Source organism: Phyllosticta citriasiana (genome assembly GCF_038021145.1).
Source record: "Phyllosticta citriasiana strain CBS 120426 chromosome Unknown IWZ02scaffold_3, whole genome shotgun sequence".
Classification (NCBI taxonomy): Eukaryota; Fungi; Ascomycota; class Dothideomycetes; order Botryosphaeriales; family Phyllostictaceae; genus Phyllosticta; species Phyllosticta citriasiana.
In genome coordinates, this window is record NW_027117280.1 from 146,543 (window position 1) to 167,043 (window position 20,501).

The following is a 20,501-nucleotide window of genomic DNA, read 5'->3' on the forward strand; positions in this document are numbered from 1 at the left end:
TACATACATACATACATACATACATACATACATACATACATACATACATACATACATAAATACATACATACACGAGGTAGGTGGGTGGGTGCATGTGCATGGTTCGAAATATTTATGAATGGATGGCTATGGCGGCGGCGGCGGCGAAGGTGGGTTGGATTGGGTTGGATTGGGGCGATGGTGGGAGGAAGGGTGAGGACCAGGCCAGCCCGGCCCTTTTTTTGGAAACCAAGTGAATTCACGGTTGTTGTTGGCGTGTTTGAGTGAGGTAGGTGGTGGTTGTGGCAGCACGGCAGCTTTCACATTGGCTGGGGGAGAGACGCTTCAGTGTCGCGTCCGTCTTTTCTCGGCTGGCTGCCTGCTTGCTTTGGACTGGACCGACTGTGCGAAGTGTCTAGGTATTGGTTGGTATCGCGCCTTCTCCTTGTCTCTTTTATTTTGATTTTGATTTTTACTTTTATTTTTTGACTTTTTTCCATCTGCGGCGTGGCGCACATTCATGATGTTTGTCTTTTGGTATGCTTTGTGCGGCAGTGATGGTATCCGGGAACGTCCACGAAAACGTCGTCGTCTGAAAAGATGTGGAGGTCAAGGGAGAGCAGAAAAAGAAACAGGGAGAGGATGAAGAAGTGCGAAGAAATGCGTGGTGGAATGGCTCTGCTATCTCCTGTCTACTCGCTCTATTTCCTCCCCCCCCCTGCTTCGCCCTTTTCTGCTTTTACGTTCAGGAGTAGTACTTGCGAGCGAGCGAGTGGCCGTTGTGTCCTTCCGGCCTTCAGAGTGCGCAAGCGATCGAGGAGGAGAGCCGAGCGTCGTGATCGTGACTCGGAAAGCAGAGCTTCAGACGCGGCGGCGCAGTGGCGCTGTTAGCGGTTTGGCTAGCGATGGCTGGGAAGGCGACGGCGTTGATTGCTTGATGTGAATTTTTCGAGGCGTGTTGAATTGCTTCGATTTTTTCACGCTGCTGGAAGTCTGTCAACCGAGTGTAAATTTTTTGTGTCACATGAGCCCGTAGAGGTCTAGGAAAGAGCGAGGAAGTGCGGTGGAGAGCGATCTGGGAAATCATTCATGAGGCGGAGCTGCCTGTCGTTGATGTCGCTGTGATCTTAGGGAAATGAAAGGACTTTGTTAGAGTCTTCGTGTCTGCTTTGCGCCCGAGGGACGCTGAATGTAGGGAATTCAGGGGTAGTTCCGTTGCAGAAGCGACAGTGATCATTCTTGCGGCAATGAAGAGCAAAACAAGCGAAGCAAAGGGCGAACACCATGGAAAACGAGATTGTGACGTCAGTGTCGAGCCAAGGTCGCAACAGAGGAGACACTGGCATGAGAACTGATAGCATCGACGGGATTCACATGGAGCGCGACAGCAGTGTTGTTTTGTCATCAGTCCTTGCGAGGTGCTTTGGGGGCGGAAGCTGTGCTGTATGGGCTCCAGATTTTAGGCCAAGGGTATGACAGGCTGATGTGCGGTCTCGATCAAACGCCGCGGTACCTTGTGTGCCTCCTGTGGCATCAAGGGGGAGATCGGATGCGAATTACCTCCCAGCAATGTCAGTGTGATAAATGATGAATTTGAGCCACCTGATTCTAAAAACTTCAATGTTTTCAGGCTCTTCTGTGTCATCATCTTCCGCGCTGACCGCAAGTCCCAGAGAGCAAAAACAGGGGTAAGTGCTGTGGTGGTGCAAGGGGGTGTGTGTTCAACTTATCGCCCTCTTTCCGTCACCGATGTGGCTCAAAGACCTGGAAAAGTCGAAGGAAATAGAAAAATACCGGGGATGACGAGTAAGTGTTGCAGAGAGCAGGCTGCTCATGGACGGCTCATGGGAGCACCGGCCTCGATTTGGTGATAGTCGATGCTCGTCTCTCCTGCAGGCTTTCCATACGCAAATGTCTTGAACTTCAAGATTCCTTCCTCCGCATTCATGTTCATCTTGACAGTGAGATTGAAACGGTAAACGTCTTCTCCCATGCTTTTGTTGAAGCGCTTGTCCGCGTTGTCAAAGTCGCTACTTGAAAAGCGAACGTGGACTTGACCGACTTTCTCAGCGGATTGGTTACTTATGTGTTCCGGAGGAGTATCTCTGGGACAGGCGTAGAGTGTGATCATCGCTTCCGGGACCTGATCTTTGTCGATATTCGTCGTAAGGTGGAAGCCGATCTCGGTGCTGGAATTAATCACCTCGCCCTGTTTGAAGGTCAGCGTCGATGTTTTGAAATCGCAAGAGCGAGGACTGACTTTGGACACTGGCCAATCGATGCGGTCGCGGCACATCTTCCTTCCGTCAAATCGGTCGATGTAACTCTTGTCTTCAGGATCAACACCGCGCCGGAAAGGCATGCAAACACTGTACCCATAATGGCGGCGTGCAAGCCTCGTCACCGGGCGAATTCCTTCAAGACCGCGAATCGCAGCGCCTCGAACTACTGCCGCCTGGGATTGAGGTGGGCAAGTAAGCTTGATGTTTCCGCCGAGTTGAGCGCACCAGGCGGCCATTCGCTCGTTGAGGTAGTCCGAATTACCGAAACCACCGACAAGAATGATGCGGCTGATATCGTGGCCCGCTTGTTTGGCCAAGACGACTTGGGAGTCAACAAGTCGGATAATCTCGCTGATGACGGGGTCGAAGAAGCTTTTCATTTGGTACCTGTGAAAAAATCAGAAACAGTTTTTAACGGCTGGTGGTGCCATGAGAAAGGCCATTGAGGCGTCAATGACAAAAGTCGACGAATAAGATGGAAACTTACCAAGATATGATCACGGTTGCTTCATCAGGGTCGTAATTGGGTGAGGGAGGTGCATGCATGTTGATGTGGTCAATTTCCACATCGTCTCGGCCCACGGAAGTCGAGCCGAAGGTTCTCTTCGCCGCTTCAAAGGACCTCGTAAACGTGCTACCCGGCCCACGTCTCTTGGCCGGTAGCGAGGTATAGGCGTCGCCGAAAGTGGTGGCCATCCAAGAGTTGAAGTTCCGGTCAATGTAAGTCGAGCCGCACTTCCCACCCGTTCCGACACAGCCGGCCAGCTCTTCAAACGTCAAAGTCGGCTGAGTGGAGAGGATGCGATAAGTGGTGATATCGACGGTTCCGCCGCCGCAATCACAGACCAAGACTGCCTCTCCTGCGCGAATTGGGTCCACGGAATCCATGTCCAAATGAGGCTTGAGTGCTGCAAGGGCAGCAGCTTCAGGCTCTGAGATGACAGAAATTCGATCAAAGGGCCGAGAGCCAAAACCTGCAAAGGTAGCTGCGCTTCTTGTGGCGTCTTTTGCCGCATCACTCCAAATGGCCGGGACAGTGAGCCACAAGTCTATCGGCATCGTCTCGTACACACCGTCACCGAACCTCTTGCAAAGTGTCTGGACCATGTGCTCATACAAGGCTTTCAAATAGTCGGCACATACCTGCTTCGCCTTCTTATGGCGGGGAAGCCGCATCATTCCCTCACCGAATAGGTCGCGCAAGGAGGGATCATCGTACTCCGTTAGGGACGCGTTGCTGTCGAGAAGGAGCTTCGTCCACGTGTATGAGACTGACGAGGATGGAACTGCGAATCCCCATTTGTCGCTGCTAAAGCCTGAATTCTCAGATGCGTATGCGATACGGGTGGGGACCTTGGAAACGACCTCATCACAGTTCGGCCAAGTGTTGATGATCTCGATTTGGTCGATGCTGTTCGCATTGGAGGTGACGTAGCTTATGCCTGAGAGATTTGATTTCGGTCAGCATCGACCTTCGCCCAGATTGTTCATGACCCTTCAATTCAAAGTCGAAAGTACAAGCAAGTGTGGAAAGGGGACCTCACCAGAGTAAGTTGTACCGTAGTCGACGCCGACGATGATTTTGGGTCCTGATTCGGCCATGGTCTCCTGCGAAAGAAGAGAGTAAGTGGTGGGAGGTGGTCAGATCTGAACGAGTTGCGACGGGGGTCTCCTAAATACTGAATACTTAAGGCGCGGCGTGGAATCTTCAGGGAGCAAATAGATGGACAACCATACGAATTTTTGAGTCGTAACCGGGGGTGACTTCGCTTCGAAAGAGTCCGCAACACCGAGCAAACAAAGGGATATCTTGGACACGTGGTAGCAAGACATGATGCACTAACCAAATTTTGGGTGCAACGCGTCTAGCACGTGCGGTCTCTTTCCATCGCCCTGGAATCTGGTCGCTCCGAGATGAAGGCCCCAGAGTTGGTGACTGTCGACCAAAGAACTTATTTTTCCTCCTTGCGCTCCACTAAAGCTCTTCTCTGTGACTCATTGGCACATGCTCTTGGTGAATTTCGATCAGGCTATATCTCGTCAAGAGCGGCTTTCTTTGCAATATCGCCTTCCCCACTCCTTGAGCTGCTCGTTGGACATCAAGCGGTTTGAAAAAACCAGAAAATGAGGAAATTCCTCAGACTTTTAAATGGTGGAACCTCGGACAACTCTAACGACGCAAATCAAGGCTCGCTGAGAGTCCAGAGCAAAAAGCGCCCTTCTGACGAGGCAGAGATGGTCCAAAGGACTGCCGAGCAGCTGCAGAAAAGGTACGATGACGCAACTAGAGAGCAATCACGGATGACAAGTGATCTTGCAAAGCTTCGCGACACGATCGGAAACTTGCATCAACAGAGACAGGACCAATCATTCAAAATTAGGGCGCAACATTCGGAGTGTCAAAAGCAGAAAAAAGAGCTCATAGAATCTTCAAAGCTCAACCAGCAACTTCGAATAGAAAAGGAAAACCTGTCTTCTGAGATTAGCAAAGAATCGCAGCGCATCACTGCCTTGGAGGGTGAGCTGTCGAACCAGCAGAAAAACGTCGAGCGCTGGAAAGAGCACAGCAATTCCTTTGCAAACAAGGTCCAGAAGCTCAACGAAGAGCTCCAGGAGGCCAACAAGAAGACCGAGTCGGTAGCAGCACAGCTGTGTACTATCCAACTTCAGGCTCTGAAGCAGGTCCAGTCTGGCTGGACAGCCGTGGAGGACAGCAAAGTTCGCGACGCTGCCGAAAATCTTCAAGCGAAAATCCGTGCCTGGGCAAAGAAATACAGCGCTCCATCTCTGCGAGAGCCACTCGAAAAGTTTGGTGTGAATCTGACGAGTTTTCTTCAACATCTCGAACCACTTGCAGGCTTTTCCGGCTGGGAGTCTCTTGTCGACTTCAAGCACCCTTTTCTGATAGTGGTCGCTTTGCTTTCGGAGCATGTTCGAGTCAACCTATTCGGCAACCCCTTCCATTTGGTATCGTTCAATGGGGACTATGGAGCTTTTTCAAATGACGGGAGTCACTTGAATAGTGTCTACGAAAAGCTGCTGAAAGGTTGGTGAACCAATTGATCGATTGCCGCCTGCTGACAAAACTTGCAGACAACGTACCTCGCTCCCAAGAGTTCCGGAACCAGCTCCTACGAATTTACTTCCCAAAGTCTCAGCTTGGCCAGATCGGGCTTGACTCTTCCTTGATTCATCCAGAAGTTCCCCACAAAGTCTACCGGAACATCACCATGAACTTTTTCAATTGGTTTGCTTCTCTTCTTAGCCTTGACGAAAAGACGGTGCAACCGTGCTACGAGGAGCTTCTGCAAATTGTATTGGAGGCTGGAACACTCAATAGTCACTTAGCCACACAGCGCACGTTGTACATCTGGCAATCTGCGGCTCCATTTTTGGGGCAAGGGTTCACTGTGAGCTCTCCATATGTGAAGGCGGATCGACTAAACCGCCTGGACGACGAAGAAGACGACAAGTGCGACGGGAAACCAATTCGAATCATTCTCGGCCTGGTTTTGTCTGCTTGCGGCAACAATGATGGGGAAGACTACGACAAAGATCATCGCGTCCTTACCAAGGCCAGCGTGTGGATTGACGACCGCAAAGTTGGAGTCAAGGCGAACAACGAGGGACACCAGAAGGTACACCGCCAGGCGTTCGACTTGAGAGAAACGCAGTGGTGATAGAGGTGCTCAGGGGGTCGTGCGACACGCCATCACCTCCAAAGTCAGGGAACATGGTCAAATTGCAGGCGCATTATTGATATCAGTATGTTGAAGGGAAGTGAAAGGGAAATAGCCAGGTAGAGCTCCACAATCAATGTCAACATCGTCACTGAAATCGCCCACTCGTGAGCGTGATACGGCGTCGCCTGCAAGACCCTGCGTCCTCCAATCGGAGTTTTAAATTGCGCAAGGGCACCATTTCGCTGCAACTTGTCGCCAAGTGGCGCAAAGGCAATATGCGGACCCAGGAAATGTTGTCAATAAGTTGCTCTCTCCTCGCACTGCTGCGGCATCGCGTCAGCGTCATTCACTGCTGCGTATGAAGGTAGGAAGCAGTCGTCTACTTCCGCATTCGTACCTATGGAGCTCTCCTTCACCACTGAAGCAACATCCAGGGAGCTCAATTTCTCTTGACACGCATAGTTGGCCCAGTACACCGGCAATACCACGCACGCTTGTTCTGCCAGACGGTGAGTACACACCTTCGCTGCATTTCCACGTCAAGCGGCCACACGCATCCTCAAGGAAATACAGGTCATCCATGCTGCCCAGACTTCCGCGCGCCCTTTCTAGCCACTTTTGCGATTGTAAGATGGATGCTATGACAATCGTTGAGTTTCCACGTACATTGAATCCTGCGGCTGTATTTCCAAATTCTCTTGCATTCTTTTCGCGATGGAGCCTCCGCACCTGCAATGGAAATGCTCAGAAACTTCGGCTGCACGCGCGTGATTGACGACAATGGCGGAGACAGACTGCTCGATGGAGTTTATCGCTTCCCCATGATACTGGGGTCGCCACATCTGCGTCCGCTTGCCGCACGATTCGCGCATCCTGCGGAAAGATACGGCTTCTGTTGGCATTCAATCCATGAAGAACAAAGCATTCGATTGATTCCTGGAGCTGCGGAAAGCACAAGAGGGCCGGAGCACTGCTCGAGACAGACTCCTTTGCCGCATCCATCATTTCTCTACTCTGGTGGAAGCTTGATGTGTTTCGCTGTCTGCCAGGAGATCCGGGAACCCTGAGGAAAGGAGCGGCTGTTGCTAGAAGCCAGCACCGCCAAAGAAAAACACACCGACCGCTGTCACCTTTCACTGAAAGCGCAAGAAGGCCAAGGGTGTTGGTTGAGATAGACTGCTTGACGGATTCTGCCGCTTCTCTAGGTTGCTGGAGCCTTCAAGTCTGCGTCTGCTTGTTGCGAGTTTCGCGCATCCCGGGGAAGGGTATAGGTTCTGTTGACAGTAAGCACTGCCGAAAGAAATATATGGATTGCTGCCATGAGTTGCAGAAAGCTAGAGAAGGAAAGCAAGAGACGTTGGTGAAGGCCGAACGCTGCGACCGATCTTTCATCTGCTTCCATGCGTGAGGTTGCCGCTTCCATCTCTCGTTGACAGGAGAGTGGCTCATCGCGCCAGAGGATCCAGCTTTGGTCTAAGCACGATGCTGTCATGTAGTAGGCCTCTTTGCGCAGCATCTTCGACCAAGTGGATAGTGCACCGCTGTGCTGGCTCAAATTACTGCTTTAGCCTCGAGCTCTTGCGGAACAATATGCGATCACACACATGGCTACGACAGTCTTCCTGCATCCGAGCCTCGATGGAAGAAGATATCCTAACGCTCACAGAGGTGAATTTTGTCACAGAGTCAGTCAATGACCGGCTCTGCCGCAATTTCGTAGAGGTGAGTTGTCCGCATTGGAGCTGACTGAGTTGCTAGTCTGACGTGACGGTTCCTCTTGAAACCACAGTAACCGTTATCCATCCGTGATCCCACCATGTCAAAGCAGAAATCCCGAGGGCAGTGGCCAAAATACGAGGCCAATGTTGTGATAATGTACATGATGAGCATAGCCAAGCTCGATTTGCGAGGCTTTTGGAGACCCACTGGCGTAGTCACTCGAGGTTGAAGGCAAATAGTGGTGTTTGCGTTTCGCCCCACGAACGAAGCTTAGACGAGTCAGGAACTGACAGAGAGTCTCAATTGTCGTGGAACTCAATCTTGGCGAGTCCAGCTTTTTTTCCGTCGGCAAAAGTAGTGAACACCAAGGTTCCCTCTTCCGCCGAGAAGGTAATCTTGATGGTGTAGGCAAGCTTGCGTGACAACCTGATCCCGAAGCGTGGCGCCTTGGGGCGTCGAGGTAGGTAGCTTTGGAGAACGAGGTGACAACCGAGCCAATCTCACACACGCCAACATCAGTTGAGTAGCGAGGTGCTTCGTCGGCGCTGCAACAAAAAAGACTGACCTCAGATCTTCCATATCTAGGCTTGCGGGTCTCGTGGACTGTCTGGAAGAGGCCAAATTCTGCCACTGTGTTCTCATCAATCGTTTGGCCCTTTAGGGTGTTAGCAATCCCATAGATAAAAGCAAAACCTTCGCCCGCACCTTATTGACAACCCAACACATCACGTGGCAGCAACGTTTCAATCCATCGAAATCGTCGATAATAGCATAATCTTCCGGGTCGACACCTTCAACGAACGCTGAACTGACGCTGTAACCATAATGGTAGCGAGCAATTCTGGATGATGGCTTGAGGCACTCCAAGCCACGTAGAGCAGCACCCTTGACAATTGCCGCCTGACACTGTGGCGGGCAAGTAAGCTTCAAGTCTGTGCTCGGCTGACTGGTGCACCAAGCTCTCATGCGGTCCATGAGGTAACTAGAGTCGCCGAATCCGCCGACCAGGATTATGCGATTGACGAAACAGCCCGATTTGCTCGCATGGTTGGCTTGCGAGGTCACAAGACAGAGAATGTTGTCGATGACGGGGTCAAAAAGGCTTTTCATGTCGTTGTAAGTGAGCTTGAGCGTGGCCTCTTCCTCGTCGAAGCGCCAAGAAGATGGAGTCCTCATGTTGACATGCTCGATTTCGATAAGCCTGTCTTCATTTCGGCCATGAGATCCACTGCCAAAGGTGCGCTTCGCAGTCTCAAAGGAACGCATCATAGCGCTGCCGGGGCCACGCTTCTTCGGGGAAATCCGTGTGTAGGCATCGCCATAGGTGTCGATCATGAATTGATTGAAATTGCGGTCGATGTAGGTCGAGCCAAGTTTACCGCCCATGCCTACGCACACCTCCCTGAACTTCAAGCGGGGCTTGCATTCCATGATCTGGTATGTCGTGATGTCGACCGTGCCACCTCCACAATCGCAAACAAGTATCGTTTCTCCGGGATGGACGGGATCAATGCTCTGCGGACTCAAAAGCGGCTTCAAAGCAGCAAGAGCAGCGGCTTCAGGCTCTGTAATAATGTTGACTGAATCTGAGGGCCTGGAGCCAAAGCCTGCCGTGACTGCCGCGGCGCGAGTGGCATCTTTGGCAGCATCACTCCAGATTGCTGGCACCGTGATCCAACACTCTACAGGTGTGATGTTGTAAATCTCTGGGGAATATTTCTTTGAAAGAGTCTCAGCCGTGTAGTGGTAGAGGCCAGTCAGATAGTCCTGGCAGACGTCCTTGGCCGACTTTCCAGCTGGCAATCTCAGCATTCCGGTGCCCATGAGGTTCCTAAGACCAGGGTCGTCGAAGTCCGTAAGTGTTGCGCTCCGATCCAGAAGGAGCTTGGTCCAGCTGTAGCTTTCCATGGAGGCCGTCACAGCAAAGCCCCAGGTATCAGCGCTCAGATTCCGATTCTCACTCGCGTACGCAATCCTCGAAGGAACTTTAGAAGTCGTGTCAGAGGTGCCCGGCCATTGGGTGATCACCTCAATGTTGTCAATGGAGTGTTCATTGGAGGTTACGTAGCTGACGCCTTTTGATGGCTGTTAGTGAGCTGAAACCTAGCAGCTGGGCAAAGCAATGCTGGTGCACTGGGAGCAGCCGCATGCGCGAAAGAGATGAGCTCACCTGAGAAGGTCGTGCCGTAGTCAAGGCCGACGATGATCTTGTGCAGAGAGGGCGCCATGGCGACAGTGCGCAGGGCAGACCCTCAGACGCAGAGAGTCGATCCAAAGGTGTCAAGGAGTAGATGAGGCGTTGAGTAGCGAAACGTAGAGGGTGGCAGGTTTTTTTTGGGCAGAGGCGGGCGAAGGCGGTGCGTGTGCGTGGGCTGCGTGCTCATGGGGCAGGCGCGTGGGCAGTCCCTTACCAGCTTCCAACCCCAACGTCGACCAAGCCGACCACAACAAACCCCAAACACACCCAAGCATCCGCGAAACTTCATCATCCACTTCTTCACCTTGGATCTTGGATGCGCTGACCGCCTCGGGATTCCACGGCCGCTCGCTCAAAATGCCTTCCCTGTCGGAGAAGATCACCAATCTTTTGACAGTCCCACCGCTGCCACCTAGCGCAAGGGCGCGAAGTGATCCACCTCCTTCTCGAGAGAATGCTTCCCCCGGAGGCGATGATGTGGGCAGCATCCGGGCCAAGAACGGCTCCTCCGACATTGACCTTGACGTCGAGCTCAACAACGCCATTCCTCAAGATCTTGCCCACGATTCAGCATCTGAACTGAAAGAATCCAAAAAGTTGAATGAGCAGCAGGCGATACAAATCCGAAAATTGTCAAGCGCCCTGGAGCAGACAGATGATTATCTCAAGAAATACGAGCAGGCTCTTCGGACTGAACGCCTTGAATCCGAGCAGACGAGACTTGGATTCCTCCACAAGCTCCAGAAGACGCAGGCAGACCTGGACACCGCCATGGCTGACCTTCGCAAGGCCCAGCTCAGCACCTTCAAGCAAGCTCGGTCGGACTGGGTTCCGGAAGAGGATTCAAAGGTTCGCGACGATGTTTCGCAGCTTTACAAGGATATCAGGACCTGGGCAAAGACCTATGCAGACTCGGGAGCCGCTTGCGCCAACAGATTGTCGTCTTTGGATGAAAGGCTGAGATCGCAATTTGTGACAAGAATTTCCAATGTTGCCAGACTTTCCGGAACCGACGAGATCAAGGAAATGAAGCATCCGTTTCTTTTCCTGGCGGCACTCTTGTCCCAGCACCTTCAGCTCCTCATATTCGACAATCCATTCTTCTGGCTCAATGATGATGAGCACAACCCCTCGTCCGCGGCTTTCAGCCAGTTGTTCCGTGCAATGTGCAAAAGTGAGTGGTCAAAGTCAAGCATTGGCCATCGACGTGCTAATACAATCAATCAAAGCTCGATTCGGCGAAGCTCAAGCGTGGCGTGCGCAGCTCACGCGTTTCCTGTTCATGAGCGGAGACAACAAAGACACAGAACAACCGGTTGGTAACGCCGTCATGTCCAAGAAAGACCTGGACAATCTATGCGAAGACTTCATCTGCTTCTTCATTAGCAACGAGGAAAAGACCATGCTGAGAGTTCTGGACAAGACAGAGCGCCAAGTTCGCGACAACGAGCTCTTCTCGCTTACTAGACGTGCCGTCATCCTCTACGGGCGTTTGCAGACACAACGTACGTGCTACAACTGGATTAAACCAACACAAATCCTCGGAACGGATTTCTCAGCATCTTCGCCTTACTTGAGAGCAGACCGCCTGCACAAGATCGACGAGGACGAGGAAGACACGACCCTTGACGGCTCTAAGGTCAAGATTGTGCTCAGTCCAGTCGTTCTTGCATGCGGAAATAGCCGGGGCGAAGATTACAACAGCCAGCGAGTCATCGCAAAGGCTGCTGTCTACTTGGAATAGACGACAATTTCTGAACATCGAGCGATCAGACAGGGAGGACAAAATCGCATCCATCGTGCTCCAACTCAATGACGCAACAAAGTTCGACTTCAAGCTGAGTCATGCAGACGCCATTGTCTCGTCTTTTCCTCCCCTTTCACCAAATCTTCAAACTTGCTCGACGTGGCTTTGTTGAGACGCAAACGAGAGAGGAAAGAATCTCTTGATAAAACCCTCCCGCCTCCGTCGTAGCAGCAAACCACAGAACGGCCGGACTCTTCGGCCTTCAAATGATTGCTTTTTTGACTCTTTGCTTTTCCGATTCTCTGCTTTTCTCACTTGCTTCACCCCCTGCTCCACACGTCCATCAGTCACTATGGCGATGACTCTGCTCGAAGAAACTCTGCTCGAAGAAACGACCGACGGATACCATACGGGGCGTGGAATTGGAGTCGAAGGAAGACTCGAGCGACGGGAAGGATACGCGTGGTTCTTTGCTTTGCTTGCTTTCTTCTTTCTTCCATTCGAGCCTCGGCTCCCATCAAAAGTTTGCTCGGTAGTGCGTCTCAATCAATCTGACTTCTCCCTTCTTCCATGCTCTTTGTCGTGACCATCTGCGCAAACGCAAAGAGCGTCGACCCGGTACGTCAAGGTCTGCAGAAACACCACCAGGCTTCTGCTCCGCGCCTCCGCTGCGTCGACGCCGCTTTCCTGCGTGACTTGCCTCGCGGGTTGCGCCGTGCAGACGCGGCTACGCTACCAGCTCCACCATCACCTGTCTTTTTCGCAAGAAGAACCTACGCCCCTGCTACGCCGCACCGCCCCGCCTACACCCGTCGAGCAAACGACAGACACCTGCAATCTAGCAGCCGACGCTCACATCCCGCACAGCTCCCACACCCTACGGCACGACCACCGCACTCGACCGCCTGCATATCTTGCAAAACCACGCAGCAGCGACGTCAACGTCGACACCGCGTGTCGCGCCAGCGTGCGCGGCAAGGTCGACATGGCATGACGAGACAGGACGAAATGACCCCCGACCGCAGAAGATTGCCACCGTAGCCCGGCACGAGGGCGACGCCGCACACACTACAGATACCACGCGCCACCACGCCACACCATCGCGCGCAGCAGGGGAGTAAATATCGGCTCGGAAATGGGACTTTTCATGGTAGGCTGCGGTGCTGGACTGGGAGTGAGGGGCGCTGGATGGATGGCGGCGCCGTAATGTGGCGGGTGCGTGATACCAGATTGCAGTAGAGTGGGTGACAAGGCTACACGGAGTCGCTGTAAAGATCGAGAGGTAGCGTGCGCTTGGTGCATACGGTGGTCTGCAGAGGTGCGATGATGGGCTGCGGAGACACGGGCGTGTCTGATAGACCCGGGTGTTGGATATAGAAGCTGCGGCGCTACGGGCTTGCGTGGGCGCGTTGGCGGCTGGGGGCAGCGTGGATAGGAGGGATGGGGAGATTGTTGGATGGTTGAACAGTATTGAGGCGCATCGAGACGATGCTTTTGCGTATTGGTGTTCGGAGAGGTGCGAGGAAGAGGAAGGGAGACACACGTCGGGCAGACAAGCGCGGTGGAGCAGTGCTGAGGTATGTTTGCCCGATTCCGGTCGTATGGCATACGCGATATATCGTGGCCCGACGATATTAACGAGCGGCTGGTGATATGGAGGAGAGACGGGGAGACGAGGAAGAAGCACGGCGGGGAGGACGAGCGCGGCGATACGGCCACGGGCGTGGGTCTGCTGCGCTTTGGCAGTGTGGCATCCGTGTTATATTTTGACCCGAAATTGCTGCACTCTTTCGAATGTGCACAAGTGGCTCAAGGGGAAGGCCGTGTGTTGTCCCGAGGAAGCTGAGTATTGGTGCTGGCGGTGGCGATGGCGATGATGTTTGCTTCATGGTGTTGACTACAGATACAGAAGTAACCGCCCATATGAAATCGGATTGGTATTTCGACGCCTTTTTTGATTCATGATACGAGGAAGAGGGCAAGGGAAGCCAAAATTGGGCGAACATGGCGTTTGAGCGCGGTATGTTGCCGCAGAGGGAGTTCGACCTCGCTCAGCTGGTTTTGCGTGTGTCCTCAGCGTTGCTCGGGAGAGAGGCAGTCCGCACTCTCGAGGTGCGGGAGTGAAATTCCCACCACATGCGACGATTTTTGGGTTTTGGTGTTGTCCGCGAACAGTCAAAGTCTCGCGACAAGGAGCTGCGGTTGAGGCTGCGGTTGAGCGATTTTCATAGATGGAGGGGCCGGGAGCTGTGCAGTGTGGCTAGTCTGAGCAGCTGCGCAACGGGAGGTCGGCAGTATGCTAATGTTGTGCTACTTCCGCCGCTCCTTCGCAGCTTGAAAGGGCTGGTGTGGCTTGAGGCGTCGAAGAAGCCGGACAATGATGCCGACAGCGGCAGTGATATCTTCTTCTCGTGTCGATCAAATACAGGAGACTGCTGCACACCCGTTGTTGATTTTCAAGCGCAACGCCGTTGCCAATAAGCCTCATGACCGAGACGAAGGGAAAGGGAAACTGGGTGATGCAGCTCTCTGGCGTAATGTGGTGGCCGACCGGAAGAAGAGCCAACGTTACTCTGATTTTAATGCTGTTGGATTGCTTGAGCGGAGGAGGTCGCAGGGTCGCAACAGGGCCGGAGTGACGGCGATTGCAGTTCCTTCGCATGCAGTGTCATTTTCGTAAGGCGATGTTACGGCGGAGGAAAGATTGGGGATCGACGAAGCTATTGCTGCACACCGGTAAGCTTATGGCGTCCAAAGGGGAGACTTTACCTTACCTGAAGACTGTGGCATTTGTTCCAACCCTTTAAAGCAACTTGAAACGGAGAAGAAAGACAGCATCGAGAGGGAGCTGGGTTGCGGAGCCAGTGGCGGAACCGACGGCGTCTGCGTCGGACGGCTGACGTCAAATAAGAGGAGACGTGGAAGATGTCCTTGGGTGTCAACAGGCGATTGCGGGTGGCAGGCTAGGAGTCGGCGAAGGGCTTCTCACGAGTAGTTGATCGTGACGCTCGTCGAGGGCAACTTGGTCTTCGGGCGCGCCAACCAGGTAGCCGGACAGGGGATTTGAGGAACGCAGGGAAGGGTTGCCGTCGACAACACGGAAAAGCTTCGAGTGAGACTGCCTTTTCCTCCACATTTACGCCGGGTTGTTGGACATTTTGGAGTTGGCGCAGCACGTCGGCGCTGGACATGTTGATGGAGACTAGACGTAAGACATGCTCGGCCACAGTCTATCATCGATCATGCTTCTGGACTTTCCCAGAGTCCTCAGGAGCTGGACCTGGGCCCTCCAACATGGAAATCTGAGAAAGGGACTAGACCAGAGATTCCTGCGACAGTGGTGATCTTTCCCATAGCCGCTCATGGCCACTAGGCCCGGGTATTCACCGCCACGTTGAAGCATCGCAGTGGTTTTTTCGGGGTCCGGGATAGTAAGTTCGGCTTCCGAACGAAGGAAATCCATTGTTGCCTGCGCTGCATCCCGAAATTCATAGCGTGCACCGACCTGTGGCTCCGGAAAGATGACGGTGGGATCCTGTGTTGGGCTACGGTCAAGAGCGACATATCGTCTACTCGCTTCGTCGATCTCAAAGCGTGATGTCGCGCGTCTTCTGAAATAGGGGAACGCGAATCCTCGCGGGTGTTTTGGGTGCTTCATCAAGGTAGACTTTTCGACACATGCGAAAGGTGTGGAGTCTGCGTCAAAGGAGAAGCAAGCGAGCTCTGCTTTACATGAAGTACATTCCACCCCTGCACAAACGGCCTGATGATCCCACGACAACACTGGAGTCGTATCCTGACGTGACGTGGTCTGGCATTGCTCTGGCGGCATCTTGTGAAAGAAGCTCCGGTGAAAATGCGCGAATTCGATTGATGCAACGGAGCAGTGAGGTTGTGGTACCACAGAATCCAAGATCTCAGAGTGATGCAAGGAGGACTAGCCTAACCGACAACCTATTAGCATTCGTGGGGAGAGACGGTACAATTCGAACTGCCGCCTATAAGACAACCACGGTTTACCAGGCATAGCAGGCGGAATGCGAAGTAGTAGTTGGTGGAGAGAGATTTGGATTGTCGACCATGAGCATAGGCATGATGGAGAGCCCAGCGACAAAAGCGAGCCGATAGATTGCATGGCATGACTGGATAGAGAAAAAGTTCTTGAGAGGGACAGGTAAACTGCCAGGGGGAACAGGAAAATTGCTCAGAAGGGCGAAAAATAGCCGAAAGGGGGTTTCCAGTCTGGTACCCTAAACGCGCATATAGATTTACACACGAGTCAAGGTTTCTTCGAGCGTTCATAACGCTCTTTCCCCTGACCTGAAGTTAGCCACGTGCATCGATTCCGTAGACACCAATCTGTAGCAGCACATGTCCCATTGTCCACAAACAACATCGTGGACTTTGCGCGACTCACCGTGTGAGAGGCCCAGTTGCAATACAGACTGACTCGGGCGGTGCAGCGTAGCAGGATTGGACGGATTCTTCGCAGGAGCCGGGCAGGCTGCACCCTTTGGCCTGACACGCTCAAGAACTGGCTGTCCTCGACCAGCAACACGTGAAACACATGCCGGTGGCTTCACGGCGTTCAGTGGTGTCGCAGGCAGACTGAGCAGTGTTGTCGCCATCGCTCGCCCCCAATCCGGAGGCGGGCCCGCGGAGCAGCGCATTCGTCGGCACTCTTTGTGTTTCCTCCTTGCTTGTCTTGCTGGACCGCGGCATTTCCAAAGACTGATGGAGGCGTTCATCGGCGCAGATGTCCAGAGGCGGACGCGTAGCGCGTCGAGCGACTTTTGACCTCCAAGGCGAGCTCCTCGATTTAGGTAGACTTTGTCAATTGGTTAAGCAAGAGAATGAGAGGCCACAAGAAGAGCCGCCATCGTATGGGCTATCGAGGAGCGTGCGAGACGTAGATAGTCGAGGGTTGTTGTTGTTGTCGTTGTTGGAGGCGGTGGGTTGTCGGAAGTCGTCTTGCTCTTTTCGGCATAGCGTACCCAGGCCGCTCTCTTCTCATGCCTCACATCTCGGGCAGGAATTAAACTAAACCAAAATGTCCTTCTCATCGCAATGTCGACTCTTGCCTCCTTGTTAAACACGTGTCTTTAAAGCCATCGATACTCTTTCTGTAACCAGTTGCTTATTGGCAGCAGTCGTCCGGTCATTTGGATGGCGCAAAGTGCCAGAATCACGTGATTTTCTCATGTATGCAACCATGACTGTACTTCGCATCGATTAATAGAGGAGCTAGCTTGTGAGATTCCGGATTTCATGTCATATTTCGTGGAATTTGAAACCCATCGAATCGGACATCAAGGTAGACATCAAAGTCACGATGACCAACGCGAAAACACTGAACGCCAAGTCAAAGACAAATGCACCAAGCCTGGGTATTGAGCTGTGAATGAGACGGCGATTCCTCCAGAGACCAATTCAAAGCTTCCAAGCGCCAGGATCTACGCCGTTGTGGGAGAAATTGTTTCCCAAGGTTTCGTCGAGTCGGCGTGCTGAAGAGACTGTCATCAGAGTCGACGGTGGTCACCCCGTTGCGTGAAACTTGACGTTTACCGACCCGAATAGTCTATTGCCCACGACGTTTACAGTCAAGACTCCCTCATCGGCGCCCATGTTGGCGCGGACGAAGTAATGGAGGACTTGGCAATTTCTCTTGAGCGTTTCGCTATAAGTGCGCTTGACGCCCTTGAAATCGCTCTTGTAGAAGTCGTAGCTGATAGTAGCAAGTTTAGTCAAGCTGTCGGCGCTGTCGTAGTCTGGGGGATCGTCCTCGTCGCAAGAAAAGAGCTCCACCATGTCTCGCTTCCGCGCTAACCGCGTGAAATGCTTGCGGATTGGAACCTGTATGAAGTGATCGTTTTCGACATACTGACCCTACTCTGCTGTCAGTCTAGCAAGATGCAAGCATGCTGCCCAACTTACCTTGCGGACGAGCCAGTGGACGCGACGGTAGCACATCTTGTCCCCCTCATCATCATACCACGCGTCTTCCGGAGGATCTTTACCTTCGCGGAAGGGAAGGCTAACCCCGAAACCATAGTGACGCCGAGCGACGCGGTATGTCGGCTTCATTCCCAACAGGCCACGGATCGCCGCTCCCTTCATGATGCAGGTTTGCGATTCACCGGCTGGGGGGGATATGAGGCCGAGGGCTGGCGTCTGTTGCCTGCACCATTCCGTCAGCCTGTCTCTGACGTAGAGATTGTTGCCCAGGCCGCCGACAAGAATTACGCGGTCAACATGTCTGCCTGCCATCGCCGCTGCGGCCTCTTCGATCTGTTCACGGAGCAGCTGTATGATGTGCCCAACGACTCGGTCAAAAAACGACTTGAGCGTTTTCCTGGAGCTGTTTGTCAGAAACGAGGCCGCGACAATTGGCATCACGTGACCACTCACAACGATAGGTTTATAGTCTCAGTTTCACTATCGTACTTTGAAGATCTTGGCACATCCATCCTGATGGGGCTGATCTCTAAGTATTCACGTCTCATATTCGGGAGGTCTTGGCTGCTGAAAGTCGTCTTCCAGTCCTCGAATCCGCGCATGAAGAGAGATCCGGGACCGCGTTGAGCCTGCGGAAGCTTAGTGTAGGCTTCTCCAAAGTTCTTCTCCATCCAGTAACAGAACGCCCGGTCGATCATCGTGGAGCCGCACTTGCCGGCCTTGCCCTTGCAGATCTCTTGAAATTCCGAATTTGGAGGACCGGACTTCAACGTATACGTCGTCAGGTCGACAGTGCCGCCGCCACAGTCGCAAACGATGAATGTCTCGCCGGGCACAACAAAACCAGCCTTCCCGTTCACTTCAGGACAAAGAGCGAAAATTCCGGCGGCCTCGGGTTCCGTAATCACCTTGACAGAGTCCTTGGCATGCTGAATGAAGCCGGCTTCAATCGCAGCCTCGCGAGTCTTCATCTTGGCGGGGTCACTCCAGGATGCCGGCACTGTCAGCCAAACCTCGATGGGAATGTCGTCTAGCACTTTGGCAGGAAAGGACTTGCTAAGTTCGAGCATGAGTAGCCTGTAGAGTTCCTTGAGAAAGTCCTTGGTGACAGTCTTTGCAGTCAACTTCCCGGGGAGGCGGTCCTGTCCCGGGTCTGCGAAATGCCTCAAGTTCGGGTCATCGTACTCGGCCGGCGCTGATTCTTCGTCGAGGCGCAGTTTGAACCAAGCAACTTGCTTGTGGGAAGGCTTGACCAGGAATCCAAACTTGTTGTCACGCAAGATTGGGTTTTCTGAGGCGTACGCCATGCGCGATGGGACCTTGGAAGAAGTTTCGGCCCGCCCAGGCCAGTTTTTGATCACTTCAATGTCGTTGACTTTGCCATTGGACATGACCCAGCACATTCCTACTTGTGTCAGTACGCGTCTTCGGATCGGAGTGGCCGCGGATGAGAAAATCGCGGCGCCACATCTCACCGGAAAATGTAGTGCCAAAATCCAGCCCCACAATGAGCTTTGGCTCAGTAGGGGAAGCTGGAGACTCTGGGGTGTATCTTTGGGCCACAGTCGCCGAGGATTCCTCCATGGTTGCTGGGCTGTTGGAATTCTCACGACGCGCAGACTCGAGTCAGTCGGAACCAAAGACGTGTGCGCGCTGCGGCCAAGTAGGACAATGTGCACTGGCGCAGAGAAGAAAGGATGCAAGGCGCTGTTCGACAAGAAAGCACAGTCGACGGCCGAGCAATGGAGTTGCACGATGCCTGTTGGAGTTCGTGATGATAGCCACTTTTCCCTGCCACCTCCGACCCCTGCAGGAGTGTGTACGCACCCGCCCGCGGAATACCCGGAATCAGGCCCGTCACAACTCGCTCAATACACCACTTTGTCATCCACCTTGTCCTACTCCATGTCTCATGCAACTGACCGCACTGCATACGCCATCGCCAACCTCCCAACACAGGTCGCTTCGATTGGTAGAGGCTAATCGCAAACCACTCTCCAGCTCCTTTCAATCGAGCCAAACTCAGCAGAAACTTCTTCGATTCTCGAAATCAGGACTCCCACGCCACCACGCCGAGAGTCCCCATTCTCCCCAGAAACGATGCGGTGTAGGCGGTCGGTAGCGCCGACGGCAAGACGCATAGGAAGAGTTTCATGTCACCGCTGCTGGTTCCCGGATTCCAGGAGCGTCCAACGCTTCTGAAGTAATAGTACGGCCGTATTATCCGACCTTGCTACCCTCATTAGCCGACAGACACTCGCAATCGTATTTCGTACTCTGAGAACGTTCGAATTCACTCCCTATCTGCGTCCCATCTACCGAATATCTTGCTCTCGATCGGGACTCCACAAATGTATCAGCGACGGACTCCTCGTCGGTCCCACGGGCTCCAGTCGCAGCCGTTGCCCGAAGACATTCTTCTCAGACCAGCCATGCGAAGGAAGCGGAGGCACAATACAGCGAAAGCTGCATATCAATTTTGGATGGCAAAGTATGACCTCTACCTCGTCATTTTCGACTAGTGGTTGCATTTGACTGACGAAACCAGGGCCGGATAGTTCTAACCCGTTGAATATCGCAGATGTGGCTCTGCGCCGCCATCCGGACAACCCGTGTTGGTCAGTCTCAGGAGCGAGCTGGAGAAGGCAAACAAGAGATCTGGAGAAAGAAGCAGGAAGTGAATTATTCCAAAAAGAATTTGGAGGGCAATACTGCGCAATGAACCTTCGAGAGTGGCCGCTCGACGCAACAAGTCGAAGAATTGCGCAACTTCATATTCCGTGGCAGCGACGACGACCGATGGCCCCCGACGACGACAACAACATCCGAACCTCTGTCAATCATCTGCAAAAGAGCTTCAAGAGCAGGCGTTTTCCCAGATCCAAACCAACAGGCGACGACACAAGCCATCCACGAACATGCTCCGATGTGCCCGAAAG

General features: G+C 53.1%; 7 protein-coding genes across 7 annotated transcripts; 2 read left to right on the forward strand and 5 right to left on the reverse strand.

Moving 5' to 3' along the window:
- Window positions 1–1,810: 1,810 nt before the first annotated feature.
- Window positions 1,811–3,863, reverse strand: IWZ02DRAFT_513824 (uncharacterized protein; the record flags this gene model as incomplete). Its single annotated transcript, XM_066770587.1, has 4 exons — window positions 1,811–2,188; window positions 2,240–2,648; window positions 2,749–3,703; window positions 3,806–3,863. The coding sequence occupies 4 exons, from the start codon at window positions 3,861–3,863 to the stop codon at window positions 1,811–1,813; spliced, it is 1,800 nt and encodes a 599-aa protein (XP_066624934.1).
- Window positions 3,864–4,385: 522 nt separating this feature from the next.
- On the forward strand, window positions 4,386–5,941 carry IWZ02DRAFT_513826 (uncharacterized protein; the record flags this gene model as incomplete). The annotated part of the gene is made up of 2 exons (XM_066770588.1): window positions 4,386–5,307; window positions 5,355–5,941. 2 exons carry the CDS (start codon window positions 4,386–4,388, stop codon window positions 5,939–5,941), a joined length of 1,509 nt encoding a protein of 502 aa, XP_066624935.1.
- Window positions 5,942–7,611: 1,670 nt separating this feature from the next.
- Window positions 7,612–10,054, reverse strand: IWZ02DRAFT_169474 (uncharacterized protein). The gene is made up of 3 exons (XM_066762178.1): window positions 9,834–10,054; window positions 8,369–9,738; window positions 7,612–8,318 (listed from the first exon to the last, which is right to left on the reverse strand). The coding sequence occupies exons 1-3, from the start codon at window positions 9,889–9,891 to the stop codon at window positions 7,764–7,766; spliced, it is 1,983 nt and encodes a 660-aa protein (XP_066624936.1). The 5' UTR covers window positions 9,892–10,054; the 3' UTR covers window positions 7,612–7,763.
- A 163-nt stretch (window positions 10,055–10,217) lies between these two features.
- IWZ02DRAFT_513829 (uncharacterized protein) lies at window positions 10,218–11,917 on the forward strand (the record flags this gene model as incomplete). Its single annotated transcript, XM_066770589.1, has 2 exons — window positions 10,218–11,034; window positions 11,090–11,917. The coding sequence occupies 2 exons, from the start codon at window positions 10,218–10,220 to the stop codon at window positions 11,602–11,604; spliced, it is 1,332 nt and encodes a 443-aa protein (XP_066624937.1). The 3' UTR covers window positions 11,605–11,917.
- Window positions 11,918–14,563: 2,646 nt separating this feature from the next.
- IWZ02DRAFT_169455 (uncharacterized protein) lies at window positions 14,564–15,672 on the reverse strand. The gene has a single exon (XM_066762177.1). The coding sequence runs from the start codon at window positions 15,437–15,439 to the stop codon at window positions 14,810–14,812; it is 630 nt and encodes a 209-aa protein (XP_066624938.1). The 5' UTR covers window positions 15,440–15,672; the 3' UTR covers window positions 14,564–14,809.
- IWZ02DRAFT_169489 (uncharacterized protein) lies at window positions 15,673–16,551 on the reverse strand. Its single transcript, XM_066762179.1, has one exon. It carries the CDS (start codon window positions 16,353–16,355, stop codon window positions 15,906–15,908), a length of 450 nt encoding a protein of 149 aa, XP_066624939.1. The 5' UTR covers window positions 16,356–16,551; the 3' UTR covers window positions 15,673–15,905.
- A 270-nt stretch (window positions 16,552–16,821) lies between these two features.
- On the reverse strand, window positions 16,822–19,361 carry IWZ02DRAFT_414542 (hsp70-like protein). Its single transcript, XM_066765762.1, has 4 exons — window positions 19,038–19,361; window positions 18,016–18,967; window positions 17,542–17,959; window positions 16,822–17,493 (listed from the first exon to the last, which is right to left on the reverse strand). The coding sequence occupies exons 1-4, from the start codon at window positions 19,144–19,146 to the stop codon at window positions 17,143–17,145; spliced, it is 1,830 nt and encodes a 609-aa protein (XP_066624940.1). The 5' UTR covers window positions 19,147–19,361; the 3' UTR covers window positions 16,822–17,142.
- Between the last annotated feature and the right edge of the window lie 1,140 nt (window positions 19,362–20,501).